The sequence below is a fragment of the Pleurodeles waltl genome, chromosome 4_2 (genome assembly GCF_031143425.1).
Source record: "Pleurodeles waltl isolate 20211129_DDA chromosome 4_2, aPleWal1.hap1.20221129, whole genome shotgun sequence".
Classification (NCBI taxonomy): Eukaryota; Metazoa; Chordata; class Amphibia; order Caudata; family Salamandridae; genus Pleurodeles; species Pleurodeles waltl.
Window position 1 is genome coordinate 37,833,176 of NC_090443.1, and position 23,544 is coordinate 37,856,719.

A 23,544-nucleotide genomic window follows, 5' to 3' on the forward strand; every position below is an offset into this window, starting at 1 on the left:
ACCATGTGAAAGTGTTCTGATCGGATGTAGAGGTTGAGAGTCCTGAGAGCTAATATTGGCCTTAATGTTTTGTCCTTTTTGGGAATAAGCAAGTACATGGAGTAAACCCCTGTTCCTTTTTGATGATGCAGCACAAGTTCTATGGCTTGTTTGAGTAATAGTGCCTGTACTACTGTTTGCAACATTGCAAGATGTTGCAATGAAAGTTTGTGTGCTTTTGGGGTAATGTCTGGAGGAATTTGTGTTAACTACATGCAGTAACCATGTTGGATAACGGATAGTACCCATGTGTCTGTTGTGATGTTTAACCATTGGTCGTAGAACATTTTCAGTCTTCCTCCCACAGGGGAAGTGTGTTGAGGGAAGGTGGTGGTAATGTCACTGTTTGTTATTAGTGGCCTGTTTTGAGGATTGATATTTTCCTCTGGATTTGGGGAATTGTCCTCTGTAGGATCCCCGAAATCCCCCTCTTTGATATTGTGTCTGGTAAGAGTGCTTGGCTTGTGAGGTAGATGGCTCGGAAGGTTGTGGCCTAAAGCCTCCCCTATATTGAGGCTTTCGAAATGAGCCTCTGTATTGCGATGAATAAAGCGCTCCCATCGCTTTGGCAGTGTCAGCGTCTTTTTTCATCTTGTCTATGGCTGTGTCCATCTGTGTGCCGAATAACTATTGCTGATTAAAAGATATGTTGAGGACGGCCTGTTGGATTTCAGGTTTAAAACTTGATGACCTGAGCCATGCATGTCGCCTAATGGTGACAGCCGTATTAATAGCCCTTGCGGCTGTATCTGCTGAGTCTAGCTCCGATCTTATTTGATTGCTCGTAATTGCTTGTCCCTCCTATACTACCTGCTGCGCTCTCTTCTGTTGGTCCTTGGGGAGATGCTCAATAATGTCCTTCATCTCATCCCAGTGAGCCCTATCGTATCTAGCTAGTAGGGCCTGTGAATAAGCTATTCGCCACTGATTAGCTGCCTGTGGCGCCACCCTCTTCCCTGCAGTATCAAATTTTTTGCTTTCTTTATCTGGAGGGGGTGCATCTCCAGAGGACTGTGAGTTAGCCCTTTTCCTTGCTGCGCTGACCACTACTGAATCTGGGGGCAGTTGTTGTGTGATAAAAATGGGGTCTGAGGGTGGTGGCTTGTACTTTTTCTCTACCCTTGGGGTTATAGCCCTTCCTTTAACCGGTTCTTGGAATATTTGCTGCGCATGTTTGAGCATACCGGGGAGCATGAGTAGGCTTTGGTATGTGGCATAAGTTGAGGACAATGTATTGATCAAGAAGTCGTCCTCCAGAGGTTCTGTGTGCATTGTCACGTTGTGAAAAGCTGCTGCCCTAGCTAGAACCTGTGTATATGAGATGCTATCCTCAGGTGGCGATGGCTTAGATGGGTAGCACTCTGGACTATTGTCTGAGACTGGATCGTCCTAGAGATCCCATGGATCTGTGTCATGTTGTGACTGCATAGTGTGTGATGGAGAATGTGCAGTGGGTGTAGAAGGCGGGGAGACAGTTAGTTGAGGAGACTGAGGAGGAGACTGGTTAGGAGAAAACTGGGGAGGCGGAGATTTCTCTCTTGGCACTTTAGCCGTTGGCTGATCAGTGTCCAAACGTCCATGGAAGGCCAGTTTTCTTTTTGTTTTCAGAGGAGGTGCTGTGAGGATCTTGCCAGTGTCCTTGTGGATTTGTATCATGGCCTGTTTTTCATTGAAATCCTCCATATGTTGCAATTCCTCATCAAATCTATGGCTTTCTTTTAATTGTTTCGAAAGTCCATGCTCCTCTGTATAGGTATGTTTTTTCGGCTCCGAAGCCGTTTTTTTCGGCACCGATGGGCGTGGAGTAGTTGTTGGCATCGGTTCCGAAAGTGACTTTCGGGGTCTCGACTCGATGGGTCGGTGTCGTATGATTTCGGAGCCTGTGCCTCGGCTCGAGTCTGAAGACTTTGTTACTGGCGTGGCCTTTTTCGGTGCCGAACATGTTACTTGGTCACCGGTCGCTTTTTTACGGGTAGAGCCATAGCCTTCCGGCAGTGGCGTCCCCGAGGCCTTGTCTTTGGGCTTGGAGTGGGTTGGGGCAAGCGTACTCACGTGCTGGCCCGCTGTTAGGGGTCGGTCGATGTCGGACTCTTGTTCGGAATCGGATCCCCGAACAGAGACAGCGGTGTGAATCATATCCTTCTCTTCTGCGTCGAGGCGTTTGGTGCTTCTGGACGCCATCTCTAACCTTCGCGCTCTTCGGTCTCTTAAAGTCTTTTTCGAACGGAAGGATTTACAGGCTTCACAGGTATCCTCTCGATGATCCGGAGATAAACACCGGTTACAAACCAGATGTTGATCTGTGTAGGGATACTTGGCGTGGCACCGAGGGCAGAATCTGAACGGGGTCCAGTCCATGAGGCTTCGACTATACTTTTGGTCGGGCCGACCAGGCCCAAGTTTGGCGCGGGTGCCCCGAAGGGCAATCAAAGATTTGTATCCGCCGGTCCCGAGGTGTCGATGCTGGATGAGACGCGATCGAAAACAATACCGATGATTTCAGATGGTTTATATGATTTTCCGACTCGAACAACCGGAGTGAAGAGGAACACGTCCGAAACCGATGGCGGAAAGAAAACAATCTAAGATGGAGTCGATGCCCATGCGCATTGGAGCCGAAAAGGAGGAGTCACTCGGTCCCGTGACTCGAAAAGACTTCTTCTATGAAAAACAACTTGTAACACTCCGAGCCCAACACTAGATGGCAGGACCTGTGCATAGCATGTGTATCTGCAGCTACACATGCCGTCGACACGTATATATATATATATATATATATATATATATATATATATATATATATTGCAAACCAAACAATTCTGAATCCGTAGCACTCCAAGAGATATATCCTTTTATTATTGTAATCCAGCACCAATTCCACCACCAACGGGTTTCAACCAACAGGTCTTGCTCACAGAATGTGAGTGCATTTTCTATGTCTTATTTTTATACTTTTTACAGGCACCTCCCTGACAATGCATTGTGGGAAACGTGGGCACCAACATTAAAATTACTATAAATCATTCACAAAAATACTCTACATGGAATCCAAAATAACAGTTCTGTTTAAAACGGGGATAAGGTATCTAATTCAAGCCATATTATCCTTACTGCTTATCTCTCTGCTTCATCTTTCTCTATTCATTAGTACACGTTATATTCTTATGAGTGTCATGTATCCCAATAATTAAAACAAATATATTCATTTTTACTTTCCCATGAAATTGGTTTACATGGATCAGAGAAAACCAAAGGGCAGAGGCAGATGACAAGGACGTGGAGGCAAATACACATTTGATCGAGGAAGTATCGAAAGACAAGAAGAGGATCTGGAAACAGAAAAAACGTATCCCCTAAGGAACAGACAAAAGTACAAAGCAAACTAGTGGAGAGTAAACAAAGTGAAAATCTAATTGTCAATCTTTCTAGTCATCAATTGACGAAACAGGAAACAAATCTTTTGAATAAAGGCCTAACTTTCTGTCCTAATAAACACTTGGTGTATGTAGAGACTAGAATTGATTTATATAAGTTTGTACGGAAATTAAAGTTGTCAAAATTCTTTTCCAAACATGGGTTAAAAGTGAAACAACAAAAAGATAATCAATCTCTATCCACTGGCTTGATTATTGAGAACAAAAATCTGATATTAAAACAGGATATGACTTGATGTATAACCTTGAGGACCAAGAGCTGTCTGAAACCCAAATATTGGAAGAACCGGAGAGAAACATAAAAGGACATAAACACACTGAATTTAAGCCCAGGTCCAAATTTTGTCCAGCTCGATCGCCTGGCAATAGGATGGACATATTTCATGATTTGGTTATGGAAGAACTTGAACAACTGGAATATAAAAAAATTAATAATGCTAATGAAAATATGAGTTTGTAAGAACGGGAGGCCCTGAAACAATTTATGAATAACCAGAACTTGGAAATTAAACCAGCTGATAAAGGCGGGAATATAGTGATTATGGAAAAAACTAAATACATGGAGGAAGCATATTGTCAACTTAATGAAACAACTCATTATTCAAAATTAAAAAGTAATCCGATCAATGATTTAATAATTGAGTTAAATTTGTATTTGGATAAATGGTATGATGAAGGACTTCTGTATAATGATGAGAGAAATTTCTTGAGAAATGAAAATCCCATTATACCAACAATTTACTTTCTTCCTAAAATACATAAATGTCTTAAGCCCCCCAGGCTGCCCAATAATATTAAGCTGTGGATCTTTATATGAGAAGATGTCCAAATATGTGGATTACTTTTTGGCTCCTTTAGTCTTAAATCTCAGCTCATATATGAAGAATACTTGAGATTTTTTGAGAATATTAGCAGAAATAGGATGGGGAAAAAGGATACAAATTAGCAACGACTGATATAGTATCTTTATATACATCCATCAGTCATGAGCTGGGCTTAACAGCAGTACAATATTTCTTACAACAGAGAGATATGAAAGAGCTGAAACATTCACAGATGCTATTAAAGATGATGGAATTATGTTTGAACAACAATATTTTTCTCTTTAATCAGCAATTGTTTAAGCAAATATGCGGGACGGCGATGGGGGTTTCTTTTTCACCAAGCTAGGCCAACCTAACAATGGGTTGATGGGAAAAACATGTAGCCTGGGGTGAATAAAATGAAAGATATGCAGAGAAGGCAGCAACTTGGCTTAGATATATAGATGACTTGTTCATAATTTGGAATGGAACTGAAAAAGAATGTAAAGAATATGTTGACAATTTGAACAACAAAAAAGTTGGATTACAATTTACGTACAATATAAGCACGGATAGAGTTCCATTTTTGGATATGCTAGTATATACTGAAAAGAACAAAATAGAAACTACATTATATCGAAAAACAACTTCAATAAATAGCATTCTACATGGAGAAAGCTTCCATCTCAAATCATTAAAGAAAAGTATCCCTTACAGGGAGTTTATTAGAATGAAGAGAAATTGCTCTATAGAACAAGAAATGGAAATCAAATTTGCTGAGACTAAACAAAGATTTATTGAGAGGAAATATAAACATAGAGATATTCAATCAGATGAACAAAAAGCAAGGTCTCTAAATAGAACAGAAATATTAAATAATGTAATAACAAAGGAAAGGAAAAAGAAAGAAGGCTTGAATATAAGAATGGTGATGACATTCAGTAAAGAAAATCATTTAATTTTAAATATCCTTAATAAATATTGGGATATTATAAAAAAAGACCCAGATGTGGGCAAATTACTGGAAGTAAGACCAACCATCACATATAAAAAGGTTCCATCATTACAAGATCTTTTGGTAAGGAGTCACTTTCAGAACAATAGATCATTGAGCTGGCTAGAGGCTCAAGAAAATGGATTCACATGTTGTGGAAAATGCAAAGCATGTTGGATAGGTATTAACACAAAAGAATATAAAGATTTCAGAGGAAATAAAATACTGATCAACAAGAGGATCACATGTAATATTACTTTTGTAGTATACATAATAGAATGTTTTTGTGGACTACGGTATGTTGGCAGCACAATATGTCCTCTGAAAAAACGAATACTAGAGCACATCAGGGCTGTACAAAACAAAGACATGAATTATGCCATGGCAAAACATTTATCCACACATGAAGGAAATAATTGGACAAATATAAGCTTCTTTGGTATTGCCAGTATTGATAAAAATGAAAGTGGTGGAGACCGTGAATTGAAACTTAGACGTTTAGAATCACGTCTGATTATTAAACTGCGGACTAAGACCCCGAGAGGTCATAATAGGGATGTAGAACTTTACAGCCATTTATAAATACTATGATTATAATTTGAAAATATTGAGAAAGAACATGTGAAATATATTTAAAGAATCCCAATATATAGGAGATGGAAAAGTGACAAAAGAAATGAGTAAAAAAATAATTAGTTAAATGATATTACAAATATATTTAGTGATAAGATAAATATGAATCTAATATGATCCAATTGATGGGAAAGTAAAAATGAATATATTTGTTTTAATTATTGGGATACATGAGACTCATAAGAATATAATGTGTACTAATGAATAGAGAACGATGAAGCAGAGAGATAAGCAGTAAAGATAATATGGCTTGAACTAGACACGTTATCCCTGTTTTAAACAGAACTGTTATTTTGGATTCCATGTAGAGTATTTATGTGAATGATTTATAGTGATTTTAATGTTGATGTCCTACGTTTCCCACAATGCACTGTCAGGGAGGTGCATGTAAAAAGTATAAAAATAAGACATTGAAAATGCACTCACATTATGTGAGCAAAACCTGTTGGTTGAAATGGGTTGGTGGTGGAACTGGTGCTGGATTACGATAATAAAAGTATTAACTCTCTTGGAGTGCTACGGATTCAGAATTGTTTGGTTTGCAAAATAAATCAGGGCTTGGTCCGTCCCTGCCGTATGCACCAGCGAAAAGTGCATCACAATGAGGAATGTTTTGTTCTGAATCACCCAATTCCACATGTTTTGTGCTTCCTTCGAAAGAAGACTTTGGGCCTGATTCTAACTTTGGAGGACGGTGTTAAACCGTCCCAAAAGTGGCGGATATACCACCTACCGTATTACGAGTCCATTATATCCTATGGAACTCGTAATACGGTAGGTGGTATATCCGCCACTTTTGGGACGGTTTAACACCGTCCTCCATAGTTAGAATCAGGCCCTTTGTTCCTTCCTGCTTCTGGATATAATACATTGGTTTTCTATTATCTGTATTGACCATCACATGCAGATTTCTCACAATGGGCAAAAAAGCTTTTACAGCTAGCCTTACAGCCCTTCCAACATTTATGAGCCATTTTCCTTCTTCTTCCGTCCGGATGGCATTTACCTGTTTTCCATCCAAATGCACTTCCCATCCTGACAGAGATGCATCCGTTGTTAGACACAGCTGTGGTTTATCCAGATGCAATTTCTGAACCTGGAAGCTGGAGGAGAATATCTTCAACCATCTTAATGCTTACTTCATGGTAGATGTTACTTGGACTATATCATCTCAAGAATGTTGTGGCTGTGATTCCAGGGCTCAGAGTTGCAGACCCCATATCCTCACCATAGTTAAAAGATAAGATATAATGAGGCAAGGTAGCTTTACCCTGACTCTCTGGAACATCTGGGAAGTGGGAGTTCTGGGGGGATTGAGGTGGAAAGGTAGGCACAAGGCCCACCCCCCCCAGGGGCCAAAATGAAAAGAAATGCTTGCTGGTGGTATGAAGGTGCTTCCACAACACCCATGTACTGAGCTGCCACAGGATCCGTGGTACCGCATGACTGTGCAAGCTTTACTTTGTGGTCCCGCAGTCTGCGGGTATAATTTGCTCAACAGTACAATAGAAATAATGCAGTACAGCCCAAAAAAAAAATGAAAATGTGGGGTGAGGGTCTGTACAAAAAAAAGGCAAAACCACTGAAATTCAGCAAGTATGGCTTACTGAGCTAATTATAATTGGTGCTGCTTATGACCTCACATAATATATCACCAATGACGACTTAAATGATATCAATGATGAAATCTCAAATGACATAATTAATTACATAACTGACTACGCCATACAACAGTTATGACAGTTTGCTATAAGCTTTTCAATGAGGGTACTCAGCAAGTTATATGCAGAGCCAATTTTCCATAACATCTGCAATGCTAATAGGCGTATTCTATTGCAACAAAGCTGAACATGTAGAATATGACGTAAATCTGTAAAATCACCCACAATAAGAAGATATTATGCTCTTTTCTACTGATATTAAGGTGTGTAAGAAAGTAATGCCTCTGTAGACAGTAATGAAACAAACAACTTATTAAATCTTGAATACCGTTTGAAAACAGTGTCTGGTTATTATTTAATTTAACAAGATGTTGCTGTTAAAATACCTCATCTGACACAGACTTTTTAGGAGAACTGTTTCACTTCTATACATTAACCAGTTATAAGGCATGCACTACCAGGAAGAAACAAGTTACTTACCTGTAACTGTAGTTCTCCAGTATTGGAAACTTTCATAGATTCATATGCTTGAATCATTCCCAGTCGTCGAGATGGGAGCCTCCGGTGTAATACAAAACCTCATTCAATTGCATATAAAGCTCAGAGGCACTAGGCTTCTTAATTTAGTAACATCTCACAGTCATTTTATAAAAAAGGACCAAACATAAGAGACAACCAATAAGCTGTCACCACCCCTTAGAACCCTCCTGTGAGGAGCTGATTTCCCTCAGATTTTCCCAGCAAAAATGCAACAATAATCTAGGACTGAGAAAATGAAGGTGAGCTCCCCAGGGGAGGAAGGGTGGGTCGCATGTGAATCTATGAAAGTTTCCAATACTGGAGAACTACAGTTACAGGTAAGTATTTTGTTTCTTACTCCAGTATTGGAACTTTCATAGATTCACATGCTTGAATCAGAAGAGTAAGCAGTGGATAACACATTTTCGTTCTACAAATAATAGCATTACATTCTGAAATGCGAACTGGTCTGATAATACGTACATACACCTTTTGCTATGATCTACAACGTTATACTAAAGAAAATGTGATATAACAGAAAATAAGCGGATAGAGGGACATAATTATTTTAGCTCACCGTCATTGAAACAGTTTTCGAAGGACCGCTTGCCCAACAGCTGCATCCCGAAGTGACTCCATGTCCAAGAAGTAATGCTGCGTGAAGGTATGAGTTATTCTCCATGTCACAGCACAACAGATGTCTTTAATTGAGACACCAGTAAACAGCGCACAGGATTCAGAGATAACTCTAGTAGAATGCGCTCTTACGGTCATGTTCAATGGCCTTCCTGCTTTCTGATAGCAGAATATGATTGCGTCCTTAATCCATCGGGATATCGTCTGTTTGGCTACCGAGTGACCTTTCCTAGTAGCACTGAACGCTACAACCAACTGAGTGGACTGTCTGAACGTTTTGTCCTGTCCAGATAGAATTTTATGCATCTTTTAAGGCCGAGTGAATGGAGAGTTCTTTCCGCAGCAGTTTGCGGGTTCGGAAAGAAAGTTTTGAGCACCACCGGCTCATTGATATGGAACTTGGAAGGTACCTTGGGTACAAACTTAGGATTGGTGCGCAGGATGACTCGGTCCTGTCTCAACTGCAGAAAAGGTTCTTGTAAAGTGAAAGCTCGAATTTAACTAACTCTGCACGCCAAAGTAAGGGCAAGAAGGAAAGCCACTTTCCAAGTGAGGTACTTGATGTCCACTCTGTGAATCGGCTCAAAGGGCTCCTTCATAAGCTGGGCAAGGACGATGTTAAGTTGCCATGCCGGCGGCAGAGGTTTTACTGGAGGAAAAGATCTGAAGAAACCTTTGAGAAATTGTTTTATCAATCTGAGAGAGTATAAGGATGGTTTGCCTGGTACTCTTCTATATCTGGAGATGGCAGTTAGATGGACTCTGATTGAGGAATGGGCTAGTCCTGAACATGCCAGCTGTAATAAATACGGCAACACTGCCTCCAGTGCGGAGGAAAGAGGATGCACATTTTGGGTTTCGCACCAAATACAAAATCTCTTCTATTTTAGTCTGTAAGACTTGCTGGTACTAGCTGCCCGTGCGTTAGCTAGCACTTCTCTGCACTCAGGTGGTAGATCTAGATGGCCAAATTAATTGTACTCAGGAGCCATGCGTGCAAACTGAGAGATTTGGGGTCCAGGTGCCTCACTTGCCCCTGATTGATGGTAAGCAGGTCCGGGATTGGTCTGAGCCTGATGGCTGGAGAGGCCGACAGGAGGAGCAACTCCGTGTACCACTGTTGACGCGGCCACGCTGGAGCTATGAGGATCAACTGGCAGGTTCTGGCTTCATCTTTCTGATCACCCTTGCGAGAAGAGGAATCGGAGGAAAAGGGTACGCATAGGTCCCGGACCATGCGGTTGGAAATGCATCCCCCCATGACCCCTGTTGGTGATGCCAACTTGCAAAATGTCGGCATTTGGTGTTCTGGGAGGATGCAAATAGGTCCAGATTTGGTTTTCCCTACTGGTCGAATATTTGATCTAGCGTCCTCTGGTGTAACTCCCACTCATGGGAGGATGTCGTCGGTCTGCTTAGTGAATCCGCAATGGTATTCAGCAGACCTGGGACATGCTCCGCAGTGATGTGGATTGAGTGGTGAATGCACCATTTCCAGATGGTCTGTGCTTCTCCATAAAGTATGCGAGACCGTGTTCCTCCCTGCTTGTTCAGGTAGTACATTGTGATGGTATTGTCTGTCCTGACAAGCACCGCTGACCCTCGTTTCTTTGGAAGGAAGGCTTGCAAGGCATAATAGACCGCTCTCAGCTCAAGAAGATTTATGTGGAACAAACGGTGAGAGGGCGGCCACTTGCTGCTCACCCGAAGGTTCTGCAAGCATGCACCCCATCCTGTGAGCGATGCATCCGTAGTGACAGTCATTGGAGGAACTCATGCCAAGAAACTGAGACCTTTGGAAATGTTCTCGGGATTCGTCCGCCAATTCAGAGAATGGACCAAGCGCGGTGTGACGAGGATGGCATCCTCGAATGAACCTCGTGCTTGTATCCATTGCTTGTCCAGTTCTTGAATCGGACACATTTGGAGGCGGCAGAATGGAATGAGATTGATACATGACGACATCATGCTCAGCAAGGACTTGTACTGCCGAACTCAAAGACACCTTTTTCTTTGGACGCACTTTGCCAGCTGTGTTAGCTTTGTTTGTCTATCCAGCGCTGGATAGGCTTTGGCTCGCTGAGTGACTAAGATAACCCCTAGGAAGTCTAATCGAGTGGATGGCTGCAGGGACGATTTTTCCTTGTTGAGTGTAAGGCCCAATTCCTCGAAAAGGTGCAGAGTTGCCCTGACTGAACTTTCTGCTGTCTGGACATTTGGGGCTTTTACCAACCAGTCATCGAGGAAGGGAAAAACTTGGTGTTTGTTTCTCCTTAGATAGGCCGCCACTGGCGCTAGACATTTGGTAAAGATTTGTGGTGCTGAATGTAGGCCAAAGGGAAGGACCTTGAACTGGAAATGATTGCCGATGATCGCAAACCTCAGGTACTTTCTGTGGAGCGGATGAATCGAAATGTGAAAGTATGTGTCGTGAAGTTCCAGAGAGGCCATGTAGTCTGCTTTGTTCAGAAGCTGGAGGATGTCTTGAAGGGTGACCATCTGAAATGTTTGCTTCTTGAGGTATTTGTTTAGCTCCCGTAAGTCTAGGATTGGCCGCCATAGGCGAGACTTTTTTCAGATGAGAAAGAAAGGGGAGTAAAAACCCTTTCCCTTCTGGGAATGCGGAACAGACTCTGTAGCCCATTTCCTCAGCATGACTGCTACCTCCAAGCGGAGTAGACAAAGGTGTTTTTGATGAACCTGTGATGGAGGCATTGAGGGGGGAATCTGGGTGAATTCCAATAGGTGTACGAAACAGATAACATCCAGCGCCCACTTGTCTTTTGTTATTTGCTGCCAGCATTGTAGATGATGTTTTAGAATTCCATGATAAATTGTAGGAGGAGAGTGAATAGGCCGTGTCGTTGGACAGTCATTGTCTACGCGTGGATTCTTTAGATTGACGCCCCTGTTTGCTCTTGTCTGGGCCTGGTATATGCTGTGGGAGGTGGTTGCCTCAGCTAATACTGTGTTCTAGCAGGCTGAAACGTTGATGAATAGGCTGGGTACCTATATTGTTGGTATCCACCACAAAAGGAAGGCTGAACTCTGCCCCTAGCACTCCGAAAGAGCACTTTCCTATATTGCAGAGTACCCAGGGATTTCGCCATTTCTGTATCTGCCTTGATGGCTTGAAGGGCGTTGTCGACGTGCTTGCCAAATAGAGCTTCCATGTCGTATGGAAGATCTAGAATTATTGTTTGGACTTCTGGCTGAAAGTTGGTGGCTTTGAGCCAACCTTGACGCCTCAACACCGCTGAACCAGCAAGTAGTCTGAGCCCATTGCCCCTATGTCCCGCGCACAATCAATGATTTCTGCTGAAGATCTTTGGCCTTCTATAAGAACTTTTCTAGCTTCTGCTTTGGAGGTGTCCGGGAGCTCTTCAAGTGAATGGGAGACATCTGACCAGAGCTGTCGATCGTATCTGCCTAGCAGAGCAAGGGAGTGGTCCGCTCCCACAATAGCGGACATGGAGGAAAAACGCTTGCCAATATTATCTAGGCGCCTTCTTTCTTTATCTGGGGGTGATGTCAATGGTGTAAAGGGGTTCCTGGAGCGACGTTGGGCAGCCTTTGATATTACGGAGTCCGGTTTCGGATTTCCTGAGAGCCAGGCCGGGGCATCCTCTGTTGGCTTTTTTTTTTTATCCAGTCTCAGCAGAACCACAGGGACCGTTGCTGGATTTTGCATAATTTTTAGGCCCTGGCTCCACACATGGTCTATGATGGGAATAGCTCTGACCATTTTCCTGTGGGCTCTTTAAAGTCATATAGGAAGCAATCCTGCTGAGTCGTGGGCATTGGGAGATTGACCCGTGTGGCGGCACGCTCAAGCAGGTAATGGAAGCCACCTATATCCATGGGCGCTGTAGCCGAGGCAGGAGCCGGTATAATATAATCATCCCACTCATCATTAGCAGGCTGTATCTCACCTTCCTTCGCATCCTCATCGGAGGATACCTGATGTCTTGGTGTGGAAAGAACAGACTGCTGTGACCTTGGTTGAGGTGCACAATGCACCTGTTGCAAAAGAGGAGTTGCTGGCGGAGGCAGAAGTAACGGCTGTTGTACCGACGAAGACTTAGGTGGAAAACGTTCCTGATAATCCACCAACATTGCTTGCAAGTCAGAAACCATCCCAGGGGGAAGACCGACCAATGTCGGCTGCTCATAAGAGCCTTGGGTGTAGTATGAAGCCTCATCATCATCAAAGTACTCTTGGCACTTAATCCATAATTGTGAGGGGCTGCTGGCGACTCCAAAAATACCCTCCTCATCCGAGTCTTCTTCATCCAAAAGATGTGAGGGTAAAAGGCTGGAAACCTTGCTAGGAGATGTAACTGAGGGCGTTAAATGATGCTTTTTTGCCCTACTGTGAGTATCCTGGTCTCCTGACGACAACAGAGGCAATGAATCTGGTCTCTGCACCTTTACTGCAGTCTTCGTCGTCGTCGACGACGAGAGGTGTGGCGTCGACGGTGGTATCGTCGACAAGAGCATCGCTGCATCGAAGGTAGAGTCATCGTCGATGGTAGGAGTGTCATCGACGGTTGGTGTGTCATCGACGATGCCGTCGACGGCTGGTGTTCCATCGACGAAGCCGCCGTAAGTGAAAACAGCGTAGACGAGGACGTTGACAGCGGAAATAGCATCAACGAGGTTGTCGTCGTGGGGTCGTCGATGAGAGCATCGCCGGTGTAGCTGCCGACGGTGAAGCTATAGGGCGTGCCGTCGACGAGGACGAACATATCGTCGACGAAGAGCCGGATCTCACCATAGAGACAGAAAGTGTAGCGACGGTAGAAGTCGTCGTCAATACCTGAGCTGTCAACAGCGCCGTCGTCGACGATGAACCTGTGGATGGCACAGAAGTTGGTTTCTTGAAGGTATGCTTTACCTTAAGTGGTGGTGTTGACGGCTCAGAAACAGGCTTCTTTTTGGACTTAAAGTCAGAAGCTTTAACCTTCATCTTTGAAGGGCTACCAGTCTTTGAGGATGCCTCAGCAGATTTTTTGGCAACTTTCCTTGGTCTTTCTTCTGAAGAGACTCCAGATTGTCGTTTGACAGGCGTTTTCACCACAGAAACAGAAGAAGAGGCACTGTTCTCATCAGAGACAGGTTTGTCCCTGGATGACCCTCTCTATCTTAAAGGGTCTTGGTAGAAAATGTTCTATATACCTTGCAGTCTCTAGGTTTATGGCTCGGACAGAGACAATAAATACAGTGTTTATGCTGGTCATCAACATGCAGCCTTTTCTTCATGCATGTAGCACAAGCTCTAAAGAGCTCTTTCTTAGGTGTCTCTGACATGGTAGTCAGTTTGAATCACCTTGAAGTAATTCTGAAGAGAGAAATATCCAAATCCACTCAGACAGTATTTCTGAGAGAAAAAAACTGAGCAGAGCTCAGAGGAGACTCCTTAGCACAACGTGCAGTGAAAAATCTGAGGGAAATCAGCTCCTCACAGGAGGGTTCTAAGGGGTGGTGACAGCTGATTGGTTGTCTCTTAAGTCTGGTCCTTTTTTACAAAATGACTGTGAGATGTTACTAAATTAAGAGGCCTAGTGCCTCTGAGCTTTATATGCAATTGAATGTGGTTTTGTATTACACCGGAGGCTCCCATCTCAACGACGGGGAATGATTCAAGAATGTGAATCTATGAAAGTTCCAATACTGGAGTAACTTTGGGCAGCTCCTGTAGCATGTAAATCTACTCTACACATACTTCTGAAATGTGCAAAATGGTGTACACCATTTGAAGAATACTTGCAATCCTACTGTGACTTGAACCGTCCGTCAGTCATCCATAGATTATACATTGTACAAAAATGTATAATGTCTTAGAATTTTTACTGAACTTTTATAATCTCCAGTTTAAATAGATTTATAGAAATAGTTTATAGCACTACATGACAACTTCTTCACACAGAAATTAACAAATGGATAATGTATTGTATTGCATGAAATGTATTGTAAGGAGAATTTTTAATTGTTCTCACATATTTTTGGTAGCAGGCCTTAGCCTGTTTGAAACGTATGATTCTCACACTAGTTGCGTCAGTCCCTGCCTTGCTTTAATGAAATACTGCTTGCACTTAAAACTTCACTGGTAGCAGAAGTGTGCAACATATAACATTGAACATACTGAATGAGACTTGTCTCCAGTACTTAATTGTTTCTATTTGAGAAGCAGTAGCTTGGACGATTCCATCAGTGATGTGATGCACGGTGGGGGCTCAAGTTATAGTTAGCTCAGTGAACTATGACTGGCGAACTTCAGTGTTTTTTTGGCTTTTAAACATTAGTTTTTCTATTAATACAGCACCTAACTATATCCTTTTTTTTTAAGAGGTAAGCTAAAATTATATTTCCTTGCCCTCCCCTCTGTATATATAAACACCCACTGGTAAGCAGCTAAAGGCAGGATATGTACTTTCATACAACTCCACAAGCATGCACATCTCTACTGTATTGGTTTCTTCCTTTATGCTACGCGTCCTGATGTAGTGGGGTTTGAAGAATACAGAAGCATATGCAGGATAGTGTGCGCACAGTCGTCATCTCAGAACTTTTATATCTACCTCAAGTAGAGCACCCAAGACTTGTGGGGTGTCTAGAAACCTTTGAGTTCTGTGGAAGTGTGAAGGATAGGAAAGGCGATTAGTACCTGCTGGTGTGGGCATTGCTCTCCTCTCTGGCTCCTTATACGGGCACTGCAGTGTTGTATCTAGTGCCTTGAAGCAATCCTTTAAGGAATTATGCTTGTAAAATTCCACCAGTTCCTGCAAAAGAAGATTAGTAGGAGTTCAGTTTTGCTGGCCATTCTTGTACCATGTGAATGAATGAATGAGTACAGAGCACCCCAACATCTGAATGCTAGTATCTTTGTGTAGAGTGCACTGTGAACTCAATGCCCTCTGAGCGGGCTACAGTGGCAGGTATTGGCACTACACTTATTAGGAGTACATGTACATCTGAACAAGGGCTCAACACTTTTAGGATTAGAGTACTGGAAGTTCTCTGCAGAAAGTACGGTTGGAAAATGGTTGCTTACACTTTTATATTTCCATTTCAAGCACTGTACTGCCCACTAGTGTTAATTTGTCATTGTTCACTAGTGCCAGCGACCCACTGTCTCCACTGGTGGGAGATCTTCACATTGCCCAATGTACCAGCTCTTCATACTGCCAATATGTACCAGCTCCTCATACTGCCCATCAGTGATGGTTGCTCCCTTTCAACTAGTGCCATCTCCCCACAATGAGTACAACCACCAACTTCCCACCCTTCTCAGATATGCCAGCTTTTCACACTGACCACTACTACCAGCTGCTCAAACAGCCCATAAGTGCTAGCTGTTTACACTACCCACCGCTTCATGGTTTTGGAGGAAGGCAGGATGAAGGTATAGAGGTAGTAAGAGAGGGGGATATGAACCAAAGAAGAGTGCACAGGCTGAGGGTTTAGAGAAAGGGCCGCTGAGGGTCTGTGTGAAGGGAGTGTGGGAATCTTGGACAAAGACAAAGAAAGAGTTCTTGGTGGATGTAAGGGTTGCAGACTTCATGAAGGCATGGTAAAATGTAGGGATGAAAGAAGAGGGTACAGGGAAAGGAAGAGACAGGGTCTGAGAAGAGATGGGTAAGGCTCTGGTAGCCTCTGAGAGTGAGGCATAAACTCCCAATCGACCAATTTTTGCTTTCAGCCATAACCCCACTACAGTGCACATTTGGAAGAACTATCTGTGGCTGTGAATGCCTCTGGGTGTGTGGCATGACCCTGTATCTTTCAGTTCTTGTGCCTCTCTTACGGTCAGACTCCGGAAGGCCTTCTTCTCTGTAATGCGGTACATCCCATTCATTGTCGTCACCTTGATGTGTTTGGTTTCAGCATTGAACCTAAGGGAAAAAGACAACTATTAGTTTTCCTTTTCTTCTTTCCAATGTGGTCCCCTTAACAGCCTTCACTGGTGGCACTAAACCTTTCTGCAATATAGTGGGCACCAAAAGGCATGCCACGGAGATGCCACGATAATCCTGCCATTCTGTGGAAGGTTTAATAAATTACATATTCTCTAAAGCCTTTGTGTATGACTGGACCCAGCATGGTTCCTTGAGGGAAGTGGGAATGGGTGTTCCCACTCACTAGGAAAGCGCAACACATGTACCTTCCTGTGAGTTCTAATGAAAAAAAGTTCTCAAAGTCTTTTATCCCAGGGTGTCGATATAGAGGCAGCGAGGGCTGAGCCCACAATTGGTTGCCAATATGGCAATTGGTGAAGGCAAACCCACAAATGTAAGCACATTAACACCCAGTAAACGCAAAATAACTTGTTGCAGAGAGAGAGAGAGCGGTTTTCAAAAGATATGAACTGTGAAATCATTCTCCCTGAGAATTTTGGACACATTGCTCAATCAGCTCTTATGTTCATACTGATTTATGTCAAATATTTGATTCTTGGCCTAGAAAAATATTTTGCTTGCCGCTTTACAAACTACAGAACCATTACTTTCTGAAAATCTAGTGCTGTTGAAACCAAAGCAGGTGTAACATTTAGAGCTACAATCAACCTGCTCTGAGGATTAGCATAGGTGAAATCTTTCATAATATAAAAAGGTGGCCTCACTAATGACAGACAACACTTTTCTAGTATTCAGAAACAGATGTCGATAAACAATTATTTGTTTACACCCCTTAAGAGGATATACAAACTGATTTTCCTCGACAGGCTGCGAGCTATCTCCATAGGGGAAACCCAATCACTTTCTCACATCACTTTAATTAATTCCTGAATGCAAACTTTAGCTCATGGGACTTTCTTGACTTTAAAAAAAATGTGTTTCATTGATTATAAACAAGAGCAGAAGATCAGTACACAGTAATCTGTCTGTAGAGCAATTATACTGAGGAAGCACGGAGAGAACAAAAAAATCAATCATAACATAAACATGAATAATAGAATTGGCATACTGATCCTGTGCAAGCGGGAAAATAGTGCAGACCTCTGGGAAGAAGAAGAAGTGTGAAGGGTATTATAGACAAAAATCTAATGTCCACACGTAGCAAGAATCACATGGTATCTACAGGTGATCCGACACTACACTTGTGCATAGTCTTGTAAATGGGCACCCTTGCAGTAAAGACCCATCTCAGAGTCATCAGAGTGGAGCACCAGGAAGTAGTATCCACAGCAGCAGGACCAGCACACCCACCCCACCGACAAGTGATAACTAAATAAAGGCCCGTCGCCCAACAATTCCACCCAATCTCCTGTAGATCCTCCTACACATGCACTCAGGGCACTGCGCATGAAAATTCAGGGAGGGCGATTATTGTTTTTTGCTTCGATCTTCCTAACATATTCACCCCTGCAGGTGACTCCTCCTGTAGCCTGGTCCTGAAATCTTATCTGTGTAAAGAAGTGTATCTCAACACGAGCCCATGTCAAGAGTGTGTCCAGCTAAACAATAATGTTTGGTGCCACTGGCGCCTTCTATTGCATGGCAATGTGATGTTTGAACAGGATAAACACCAGGTCTATACCTTTATGTAGGTACTTGTCCCCTTTTACATAGGGACGAATCGCAGCACACAAGAATCAGAAGTGGGTGGCAGCGGTTGCTCGACTATTTCAGTTGTTATCTCAGTTACTTCTCCTCAAGCACGTTGGACTACTGCTCATTCCCCCCTCAGATGATAAAAGCCAGCATGTAGTATCCTGGATCTTGGAAATTCAGAAGAAGCCCCTGGGTACATGCGTTGGATGCAGTGATCAGTGAGGTAGTTTGGTGTACATAATTTAATTGAGTGTACCGGAAGCGCAGTTTGCGGGACATCTCCTTCACATGTCGCAAAGCCTGGTCCCATTGTTTGTCAGCGGCATGGGTGGATCCAAGCCCCAGAGCCAAGTGCCAACCTCAGCACTCCAGGGGCTATGGATTGCAGGGTAGTATATAGATTTGTAATGGGGTGCCATGTTCCTCCGTAGAATACAAAACATGAAATAACTGGAGGGGGGGGGATTCATTCCCTTCCACTCCCCCAAATGATAAGAAGTGCTTGTTGGATTGCATGATATGACAGGAAATGTCCCACCGTCACCCATACATGTTCATGACATCCTGGAAGGACATGAGGTGGCCTTCATAGTAAAGTTATCCAAGGACTAATATATCAGCTGTCGCCCATGGTGCCTGGTCGAAACGACATGCCAGCTCACAGAGAGTTGGCATGTGCCAGATTAGAATGAGGGGAGAATAAGGCGAGTGGGTACACCATCCCATAACGTATCGATATCAACTCAAAAGACCTACCTTCATCTGCTGAGACTCCCCTAGCTGTTATGCACCCACAGATGACAGCCATGTGTATTTCGGAACTCCCCCTAGAGGCTCTGCAACTGCCACCATCTCTGAACAGGCCCCTGTGCTCAGCCATCGCATCGGCCACTGCAGCTGCACCGCCACATAGTACCACTCATAACTGGGTGCGCCCAAACCGCCATCGAGTAACGGTCTCTGTAGCACAGATAGGGACACCCTACGTCTCCCCCCATGTGGAGCCAGACAATATCCTCTGTAGTTCCTTGAAAAATGTGTGAGATAGGGGACAGTCTTGACTTTAAGCTTGACATTAAGTAATACATGGACAGCACCTCTATTCATGAAAATGTGTTGTTTAGACATTTTCAAACATTCACTGTTATTACTAAAAATGCCAGGAAACATTTCACCTGTTCATCATTTTGTAACTCATTCTCTCCACTAGAGGGATTAAACAAAATCAGAAAATGTCCATATTACGTCATACTAAGTGCACCCCTCTTTTGGGAATATGTACCTTTCAATCCATGTACCTGATGACCATATACAAAAAATAACGTTTCTAGAGGGATAAACAGTTTTCAACCAAACATGATCCATGATTTTAGTAAGTGAAATTTAATATTACCAAACTGCTTACTGAATTCCTCTTGTCAAATATAAAGTATATGTCAAACCTCTGCCTGGTAATGTATTAAAGTCACAAACCTGTTCTACGATTGCATCATGAGGACCTTTTTTAAGAACTTTCTGTTTCCCTAAGAGTTTTTTAAACTGCTTCTCTGAAGCAACCGCTATTTCGTGCCCCACCTTTCACTAATTTTGTAACTCACTTTTCACCTCTGGATATTCATTGGCGTTCTTCAACAAATTTTAGTGTGTATCTACACTATCGCCGTCTCAGATTTCGGGTTGTATAAAATCTTTTATACTTTTAGCAAAACTATATAATTCACAAAAGTGTTTGACCATTTTTCAAATTTTCTTTTTAATTCACAATAAAATAAAACATCTTTTTTTCACAAACTGCAGTTTTCAATGTTTGAAGAAACAATCATCTTAGAAGTCCGCATTTTTAAGCCAGTACTTACTCTGGACGTGCTATGTTGTACTAACCTGCTAATAGTCCGCTCATACCCATTTCATGTTTCTTGGGAAGTCATTTTCTGATGGTTAACTGAACCTTATAGTACAAACATTATATTTTGATATTTACTCAAACTTTACAGTGCAAGACTATCCAACATTTGTATCCAAATATATTCTTAATGGGATACAATCCTAGCTCGTCTGTCAACTCTCATGACTAGCAGTACCACTGCAACAATTTGGAAACATTATTGCTTGGTATGCTTGATAAGGAAGTGTCTGGTCACTTAAGAGAATGCATTTTTAACCTGTCCAATGGATTTATGCTCATTGCAATGATTTTTCACAAGATGTGATGTTTAACCGACGCTGTAGATGCCATAAGAGCATTTATTGATGTAAATAACATATACATTTTTTTAATGTGGCCACAATGCTGTAGTTTGACAAGTTTACCAGAATTTGGGTGTGCAATTTTATCTCCTTTATTTACATTATCACAACTATTACAGTTCAAGTACAGGAAAGTAACTTTCTTCAGTCTGCTGTGTGGTTTGTCTTTCAGACGGATTTATGTTTCTGGCTCATACTAAGACAGATAGAAAATAGACAGAAGTAATGCATTAGTCAGCACTGTGAGCTCTGGGTGGAGAATGAAGAGATTCTTTGCAGTCTTCTTTGAAATCTGATTGTGGTTGGAGAGGTCTCCTTGATGTTGGGCCTACTCAGACTTCCGATCTCATTGCATACCCAGCACATGCCACCTAGCATGCTCAACCTGCAGGATGCAGGAGGCCATCAGTTGTCCCAGTAGCCTCGGAGTCGACCTCACTGAAATCCAGGACCCAGGATGTAGACTGAGATCATAGCCTGAATGGCTGGAAATATCTTTCCCGAGGAAAAGGCATGAAACTGAACTGTTTCCATAATAACTCCAATGAAGGGGAGTCAGGCGTGACTTCAGCATGTTGATAGTAAACCCCAAAGATGACAGGAGGTTTGCTGCAGTCTAGAGGAGGTTGACGACTGCTTGGGGTGAACCCGCACTCAAGATAGGAGAAGACTGGCATCCCTAACCTCAGAAGGTGTGCTGCCACCACTGCTATCACTTTCGTGAACACTTGAGGGGCACTGGAGAGATGGAAGGGGAGTACAGCAAACTGAAATGCTCCTGTCCCACAAGAAACTGCAGGCAGGGCCAATGGGCCTGAAGGGCAGGCATATGGAAATAGCATCCTACTGGTCTAACCCCACCATTCAGTCTCCAGGGTTGAGGGCAGCAGACAAGACCTGGGCCAGTGTGAGCACTTTGAAGTATTCTTTCTGAAGGAAGGCGTTGAGAGGGCAGAGCGCAGGTTTAAAACAGGCCAAGAGCTTCCATCTTCCTTGGGCACCAGAAGGTAGCAGGGACAGAAATCACGTCCTACTTCTGGCATGGGCACCCTTTTAATACTCCCTTTGGCCAAACAGGTTTGCACTTTCTGCTGCAAAACAGAAAGATGGTCCTCCATCAGTCATTGGGGAGACGGGGGAGGTGCGGGGAAGGGAAACTAAGGGTAGGGTACATCTCTTCTGAACAATTTGCAGGATCCACCTGTTTGATGTCCTGCCAACCCGCCAAGACTCATCAGATCCAGCCTCCTACTGGGTGGCTGTGCTCCAGTAAGGGTACGTTAAAGGGGTTTGGCAGGTGGGGCTGCAGGGAGGGAAAAGGACTGGGTGGCCTATTGACCTTGACAGATCGGGTGGTGGGCACTACAGCGCCAGTGCAAAAGTGCTTGGTACCATGCTTGGTTTGGAACGGCTGACAGTATGGGATACTTCTGCCAAAGCAACAAAAGGAACAGTAGAGCTGATGCATCTGGTGAGGTGGGTTAGATGAGTTCAGGGAGTGAGCTGTAGGCTTGCTCTACTTGAACCGCTCAAGAACAGAGTTTGCCTTGTCCCCAAACAGGTGAAGTCCATCAAACAGCATGTCCACGAGGGACGACTGTACATCACCTGAAAAACTGAAAGACCTCAGCCAAGCCCAGTGACGAATGGCGTCACAATGGAAATTAGCCTCCTGCAGGTCGTCAAACCAATGCTCCTCATAAGGTTGGCCAATCTTATCAACTGCATTGTATCCAAATCTATGTCATGCAGGGTATGCTTCTGTCGTTGCTGAGGCAGAGCAAGCAGAGGAAATGGAGCCTGAATGACAAACTGGGCAAACTCGAACTGGCTTGACTCAACATCAGAGAGGACCATTTGAGTCAGGTCACGGCCTTGCGGAACTCTACGATCTAGTTAGTAACAGAGTTATTCTATTGAATAAGAATGTGTTATGTTAAGCAGCATTCCATCATCAACAGAATCATGCTGGTGGCCACAAAGAAATGGACAGAATAACTTGTGAGGAAGGAAGCTCATACAGTCAAACAATCTAGGCAGGGAAATCTCCTATTACCAATGATTAAGAAAACTGGTTCAAGGAGTTTACTATTAGGTTGTCTTACTGTTTCCTGCCCATGCCCTCAGACCATTTTTCCCACCACGTTAGACAGAAGACCCCTATGCCATGGAAGGGGGTCTAAGAAAGCAGATGCCGGGATCAAGCACAACTACTGCCACCTCTTACTACCAAACTTTGCCCCTTGCACATCTGGATCATGAACACACTTTTAGTGCTGTACTCCAATTTCACAGGACTTGAAAAGTCTTTCAAGAGGGCAGTTTAAGAAAAGAAAGATCTTCACCCAAGATGTAAGAACCAGGCCGTTTACCCAACTCTTAAATCCTCCTAAATCCACTAGCTAACCTCCAGAAGATAAAGTGATCTGTGCTATTGGTGCCCTGGCTCTGCTGTAGAAGGATGCCATCTCACTGTACTACTCATCTTTAAGGTGAAATACAACTCAGTTGCAACCCCCTGAGTGTTGTTCTCTTCACCATTCATTTACTCTTTCTGAGCTATGATCCCATTGGAGGGCTTGCATCTCCACATCAGGGTTTGCCAAGTAGCTCACCAGGGAAAATGAGAGCTTGAACTACTAGCTAAACACTTGCCTTTTCTTATCCATCAGTATGAACATATTCCTAGCACCCTACTTCACCCATGCCGAAGTGTATATAGTACACCTATTCTATAAGCACTGCTCTGTAATGCTGAGGACAATCTTTCACCCTGCTAGGTTGACAAGAAAAACATTTATTTCCACAATCAGGTACCCAGGTGTTTGTTGGAAAAAGAGAACTACTAGTTTCTCTTCTTTACCCTCACTTGTTGTAATGTGAATATGGCGGCCGTAAACCAACACCGAGCTGCTAGTTTGAAGGATGTCTGTACCAACAGACATCTAGTAGGCAAGAGACCCAACCCACAGCCCAATTTTATTGCCACTGGATGCTAGATTGTTGATGCAGAGCAATGACTTC

At 43.2% G+C, this 23,544-nt stretch overlaps 1 protein-coding gene and 1 long non-coding RNA gene across 2 annotated transcripts in view; one reads left to right on the top strand and one right to left on the bottom strand.

Moving 5' to 3' along the window:
- LOC138292134 (uncharacterized) overlaps positions 1-23,544 on the top strand; it is a 221,768-nt gene that overhangs the window by 154,791 nt on the left and 43,433 nt on the right. The gene's annotated exons all lie outside the window — the stretch shown is intronic.
- Positions 1-23,544, bottom strand: part of VAV1 (vav guanine nucleotide exchange factor 1) — a 409,433-nt gene that overhangs the window by 26,279 nt on the left and 359,610 nt on the right. The window contains exons 24-25 of the mRNA XM_069230534.1: positions 16,527-16,614; positions 15,387-15,501 (exon numbers count right to left, since the gene is read on the bottom strand). Of these exons, the coding sequence (XP_069086635.1) occupies positions 15,387-15,501; positions 16,527-16,614 (203 nt within the window). The remainder of the gene's footprint in view (positions 1-15,386; positions 15,502-16,526; positions 16,615-23,544) is intronic.